Source organism: Antennarius striatus, chromosome 13 (genome assembly GCF_040054535.1).
Source record: "Antennarius striatus isolate MH-2024 chromosome 13, ASM4005453v1, whole genome shotgun sequence".
NCBI lineage: Eukaryota > Metazoa > Chordata > Actinopteri > Lophiiformes > Antennariidae > Antennarius > Antennarius striatus.
The window spans coordinates 15,075,001-15,082,034 of NC_090788.1; the positions used below are offsets into that span (position 1 = coordinate 15,075,001).

The window sequence follows — 7,034 nt, forward strand, 5'->3', positions numbered from 1 at the left end:
ATCCTTAGAATGGTTTCATCTCTAAAACATCATATTCTCCAGTCAACAGGGGTTAGGAACACTGGTATACGGTATCTAACCAGCTGCTGATAAGAACAAGACAGTACAGACCCGTCCCCAGGAACCTTCTGTTCTAATTCTGTCTTGTCACCAAAGCCGCCACTCGCCATGATGTTCTTACTAACCTTGTGTCTTCAAATCCTGATGTCTAACAATAATAAATTTTCACTCCAACCTTTGGTGGAATGGAGAAACACTCTGGAGAAAATGGACAATAAACGTCTTCCAACCTGCACTGACATGATGCTACAGGTTTAGCGGAGGCCCACTGGATGAACAGCTCCCTCAGGTCACAGATTTAAAGCAGCAACTGCTGCGTGATGTTAAGTAGCTGCTCCATGTCTTAGTGTCATGTCTGCAGGGTTTGATTTCTGGGGAAAAGCGTTGGGGATTTAATGGATTCACATTAATAAATCCTGCTTGATGTGATTGAATGAGATAGTTGGACATTTAATATATGCCAGGAACAGTGCTTCACAGAACAGCCTACCTAGTTTATTATACAGTATCTATAGTATCTGAACACCTTAACAGTTCACTGCATTAAACACTGATTTTATAACAGCAGCTCCCAACATACATATATAGAGTAGATTTACATATTTTAAGTAAAAAATGAACGATGGATAAAATGATGAAGTCCTCCAGAGGAATCCCTAACTGTTACCAAACCCTCAGAAATCTATAACAATTCAAACGTGCTGCTTAACACAACACACTCACTGATGAAAACACTGATGAACACTGACAGCGATCGATACACAATATCAGCTTCTGAGTCTAACCTTCACTGACAGAAAACCAGCTAAACACATGATGAAATACAGTGCCAATAAATCAGCCAGTGATCAATAATCTCTGTTAGGGAATGTTTTTGTCTATTTCAAGTTAAATTCTCTCAGGATGGAGACCAGCATAAGTCACCACACACATATGATGGCATATAGGGCATACTGTATGTGACACACACAAATACAAACACACACACATACACACACACACACACACACACACACACACACACACACACACACACACACATACACACACACACACACACAGCTTACCATTTGTCTGCCCACTCATGATGTCCAGTGGTGAAGAAGTCCAGCAGCTGGACTGAAAGTCCTCCACGCGTCTCGGGGAGCAGGGAAGGAGCCCCACGTTTGATTAGGCGCTCCTGTCACGGCTCTCCTCCCTGTTAAAACTCTCCCTCCAGTCTCCCTCTGGGGGGGCTTTCCCTGCCCCTCTAAGAGGATTACTCTTCCAGACAGACTACTGTACCGCTCCGCCCTGCGTAAAGGCAGCCGGCCCAGGAATCAAATTAAACCTGACTGCTGCCATCCTCGTTTCCACACCTTCATTTTCATCCTCCTCTCGTCCAAACCCAGTCCGATGCTCTGTTGCCGTGGAGAGGAGTACATCCCTACGCAACAGTCAGTGCGCTTCCAGAGATCCCTGCATGTCCGTGCGCTCCGTTGTCAGGTCTGAAATGCTGACGGACGCTGACTTTCGGAGTTGTCAGAGCGTCTCTCACCGGGCAGGACGAGCTCCTCACGCGGCACGAGTGCGCCGCGTAGCGGCTGCGCTCAGAACTGCAACTGGAAGAACATCAGGCAGGCCTGGACGCGGAGCGGGACGCGGCGGGACGCGGCGCGCAGCGGTCGGGTAGAACAGTCATTCACCGGTAGGGATGGGATCTTAAAAAAAACTTAAAGAGGAGACGCGACAAAAGAAAAGAGAAGGGTTCTGATTAGACAAAAAAATAACAAGTTTAAATCCCTGTAAAGAATAATTACTATCAATAATTGACGCCCTTATCCAAGCCGAACTGTTAGTATGGTAATGATGGGTATTCAAGACAAAAACAACAACAACAACAACAACAACAACAACAACAACAACAACAACAACAATAATAATAATAATAATAATAATAACGATAATCATCATCATCATCATTATCATAATAATGATGATGGTGATTATACTTTTTTTAAAAATAATTTTTGTGTTTTTTTTGTGTGTTTCTTGAATTTAGAGGCGGTAGAGCCACTGCGGGTCGTCCAATGTTCACAAGATCGGAGGTTCGATTCCCGCTCCCGCCCAGCCACCCGGAGTGGGAGGTGTCAGCTCACCTCTCGAGGCGCCGTCCCCCTTCACAAGATGCTCATTTTGGGCGCACCGGGAAGGAGCTGCCCGCCGCTCTACCTCAGGGGCCCGTATATTTGTTTGTTTGACAAATCACTAGAATGTACTCTTAATTTCGCTTCGGATATTACAATAGCATACTAAATAAATTAAATAAAAATTATAATCATCATCACAATCATAATGATAAACCATTTTTTCCACTTTTGTTTTCCAGTCAGTTTTAGTTGCATTGGTAAGGAATCCATATAAACTTATGTGGTAAAAAAAAAAAGAGAAGCTCTGATTGAAAGTTGACGTTTTGATCTGTTTTTAAAATGTTTCTGTTATCATTATAAAATAAAACAAGAGTTCCTAAAAGTTCTAATGTAATGTACCCTGGTTATAGGTGTGCATATAGACAAATTGTTTAAATATATATAAACTACAGGCACTATAAGCCTCTTAACTGTGCTGCTACAACGAAAGACCAAAAGGTGGCAGTAGATATTCAAATAAAAACCCTGGAAAGTGTGACACCATAGTCACTGGGGGTGTTGAGGCATTTTGTTATGTACCATAGATGAAATAGCAAAATAGTTACTATATTAGGAACTAAAGTCCTGCCATGTTTACTGTTTATCAAAGTTGCATCGAGGGTAAACTTTGTTGCACAACCAGAATTACAATCCAGTGAAATGTCAATGTTCTCAATAAATATGTGGCTTGGGTGTTGAGAGTGTTATCTACTTATTGGAAGTGGAAGGTTGGAGGTTTGAGCCCCAGTCCCCCTAGTCTACCCTGAAGCAGGACACTGAACCCCAACATGCTCATCAGCTACCATGAAGGAGGCTGCCCACGGCTCTGCCCACACACTGTGCGTGTGTGTGTGTGTGTGTGTGTGTGTGTGTGTGTGTGTGTGTGTGTGTGTTTAGTCTTTGATCCAACAGCACTCCATCATAAAAACATGTTTACACAGGTACCTTTCAATGCGTCCTGGCTCATTTCCCTGTAATTGAAAACAATCTGCTGGATACTTCCTGCGGATCACTGACGCCTCCTAATACCTCCTCCTGATGTTTCTGCACAGGCACTAAATGTTTGAGAACAACATCACTGTGAAATGAACCAGTTTGCTTGATTGTTGTTTCCCTATGAATAGTTGACACATACCCTTACTCTGACACTAGTTACATCACATTTTATATTATTTACTGCCAGGTGTGGTGGGATTGATTTGTGAAGAAGAAAAAAAACCGTGTGTAACACTCATGAGGAGGATGCTGCTCTTCCAGTGCAAAGATTTTTTTTTTCATTTTTGCAAAAACACTTTAATCACATTCAAACATTTTACAATTGAAAGCAGTGTTTGCACAAGAAAGGGAAAAGGGACATAGGCATGGAATTAGATAAAACAAATACTCTCAATTTGATGTCTGTAATGGGACCAGTAGCCACATCCTCTTTGACAGGAAGTTTAACGCTTCATGGGAAATGTGACACAACAAATACTTATAAATAACACCGCAGTGAAATATTAGTCCACCGGTGTCGTGACCTCTGCCAAGGACATCATGCTTTCTTCTGTCTGTCTGTCTGTCTGTCTGTCTGTCTGTCTGTCTGTCTGTCTGTCTGTCTGTCTGTCTGTCTGTCTGTCTGTCTGTCTGTCTGTCTGTCTGTCTGTCTGTCTGTCTGTCTGTCTGTCTGTCTGTCTGTCTGTCTGTCTGTCTGTCTGTCTGTCTGTTATTTTTGCTTAAGAGAATGACTTAAACTGGTTGGTGGATGTTCTTTATTGTGGTAGAGGCTTGTGATATGATCCATTCAGTTTTGGAGTGGATTCAACTAAACGTACACATGTTCAGTACGAGAACACATTTGGTTGGAGCTTAGATTCGGTCTTTTGACTACACTGACTCTATTTTGGTGTATATATGTGTCCTATACTCAGCATTCTTCTGGTGCATCATATTTGTTAAAATCAACTGAATAAATGTAAACAATTTAATTGAATTATTGTATTTTATGTCATTTTGAAATGAGACCAAATGAAATAAAAAACCTGAAATTATTCCACATTTCCATTTTGTCACAATATAAAACTGTTTATTTACACACCCAGCAGTTGTTGCTTTCCAGACGAAACTACATCTCTGCAGTCATCATGCAAGGCTAATACAAAGACAAACACACTGCGGTAATTAGGATCATTAAAATCCCATCAACAGGCTAAATGTACATTTTAATTGTAGGATAATATCCATTGTCGTAGTACAACAAAGTGCAAAGATGAATCATTCCCCTACTGCTAGGGTCTAATAAATATTAAAGTCTTAGGGTTTAATAAACATTAAATACATTTCTAATTAATATTTGCTATAAATCCGGATATACAGTCCATAACCTTCATCAGCCAGACACAGAACTCTTTCTCCACTACTTACAACTGACCTATCCTTCATAACTCTTGCTACAGCGTCTGACAGCAACCAATATAAAATATTTATAAATTCTTTCTGTCAGTCAGTCAGTGTCTTGTATGCCTACTACCATGCAGGACAGCAACGAAGGCTCTCCACTCCTGTCTATTCTGGGTCAGAGTTTTTATGGTACCCCAGGTGTTCTTGGGTCGGCCTCTTTTGCGCCTGCCTTCTGGTGTCCAGTGGAGAGCAGTTTGGGTGATGTTGTCCTGCTCCCTACGGATTACATATCCAATCCACTTCCACCGCCTTCTCATAAGGATGTCCTCCATGTTGTTTTGTTTGCACATACTAAGAAGCTGTTAATTAGAGATAATATTGGGCCAGAATATCCGCTGTATTCTCCGTAGGCTTTTGGTGTGTAAGGTTGACAGTCTCTGGAGATCAGATTCTGTCGTCCGCCAACACTCAGAACCATATAGCAGGGTAGACAGGACACAACTCTGGTACAATCTCAGCTTGGTGGTAATGCTGTACTGGGCCGACGTCCAGACGATGTTAAGTCTATTTGGTGTTTCTGGCCTTGCTTGTGATTTCAATGTCTGCGCCACCATCATGGCTGACAACACTGCCTAAGTCGGTGAAAATATTTTTGGGTATGTTCATATTGTCTAATTGAATTGGTGAGGGGGTTTGAATATTCAGCATCGTCAGCTCTGTCTTCTTCAGGGTTATTTTCGGACCTGTTTGTTTCGCAAAGTTGTTTAGACGACAGGTTTTCTCTTGCATGTGTTGGTGTGTTTGAGAGAGCAATGCCAAGTCGTCAGCATAGCCAAGGTCTTCCAATTGCGAGAAGAGAATCCATCTGATGCCCCTTGGCTTATCTTCAGTGGTTCTTCTCATCACCCACTCTATGACTAAGTTAGAGTAGTGCTGACATGACACAACCTTTCCTCACCCCTGTTGTAACTGCAAAACTATGCCCGTTGTTTCCAATTCGACATTTGAAGTTGGTATAGACATACATTTCTATATTTTCTATATATTGCTATGTTTCAGCGTTAATATTTGCTATAAATCAGGATATGCTGTCCATAACCGTCATCAGCCAGACACAGAACTCTTTCTTCACTACTTACAACTGACTTGTCCTTCATAACTCTGGCTACAACATCTGACAGCAACCAATATAAAATATATATAAATTCTTCAGAGGATTTGTAAAACTGAGCACACACAAAGAAATGACTATTTTGTTGTGCAGCAGAAAGTACAGTCGTTGAGCAAATACACGAGGTTTCCTTTACATCAAGACCGGGTAGATTGTGTTTGTCAGTCAGGAAGCAGAACAAGGTGAAAGTGGGGTCACTGTCATTGTGTGTGTGTGTGTGTGTGTGAGAATGTAATTAAGGTTATCCGTCCACTCCCATGATGAAATGGTCACAGGTGGGCTCTTCATGTTAAGATCCTGTTGTTAATAAGGAGATTTATTATCAATAAATCAGGACGTAGAGGCTGAAGGTCCCAGCACACGCTCCAAAACTTTAGATTTACAGATATATACGAGAACATCAGACCTTATTTATGTTCTTTCTTTGGAAACGTTGTACTTCCACTAACATCCACAGGTCTTCAGACAGTTCATTTACAACATATGCTCCGTAATTTACTATTTTATTACTTCTGTATTCAACAGGAGAGATCTAAAATAATTTCTGCCATTTCTAGCTGTGCCTAGTTTACATACATTTAATTGCAAGGACACAGGAGACAAAATCCTACTCTAGGATGCATGAAAGTTTGTGTTCTTTGTTGTTTTTGTGTTTGTTTTTTCACATCTCAAAAGTGTTGAGTGTTGGCAGTACAGCTTTTTGCTGTTATTCGTTCAAGAAGATTTGACATGTAGGTCTGAACATTTCTCTTGGCTGGCTGCTGCTTCTCTGTTTCGCATTGCTCAAACCTGGAGTCATTTTTTACAGCTTTGGTTCTCATCCAGAATTTTTTGATGCAGCTGTATTTGGAGAGAGGAGTTCTCTGAGCCGTCAGGGTCCTGTGAAGAGTGGATATTTATCCATGACATGATAGATGGTGACCTAGGTATCAGGTCAGGTCTTGAGTGTGGTTCAAAGATAAATAAAGAATAAAGTTTTACATTTCACTGAATAAATCTTTCAGTCACACACTAAAAAAAATAGCAAAGAAATGGTAAAGATGAAGTAGATCAGCCATTTCGTAATTTTTCCCAGGGGATTGATTGTACATTCAACTTAATGAAATATTTTAATGGAAAAATTTGTATGTCCACGACCCAGCCGGATAAGCGGTTGACGATGGATAGATGGATGGATTTGCATGTACCATCTCTAAATTAAATATCTAAATCCACCAAGCCTCATTTCTGTATGTGTGGTCCAATATTGTTCTTTA

At 41.0% G+C, this 7,034-nt stretch overlaps 1 protein-coding gene across 4 annotated transcripts in view; it reads right to left on the minus strand.

The window, feature by feature from the left end:
- Positions 1-1,534, minus strand: part of LOC137606542 (actin-binding LIM protein 3-like) — a 41,314-nt gene extending 39,780 nt beyond the window's left edge. For all 4 annotated transcript variants that reach the window (XM_068331831.1, XM_068331830.1, XM_068331833.1 and 1 more), the window contains exon 1: positions 1,128-1,534. In XM_068331831.1, coding sequence (XP_068187932.1) covers positions 1,128-1,146 — 19 coding nt within the window. In that variant the 5' untranslated portion in view covers positions 1,147-1,534. The remainder of the gene's footprint in view (positions 1-1,127) is intronic.
- Between the last annotated feature and the right edge of the window lie 5,500 nt (positions 1,535-7,034).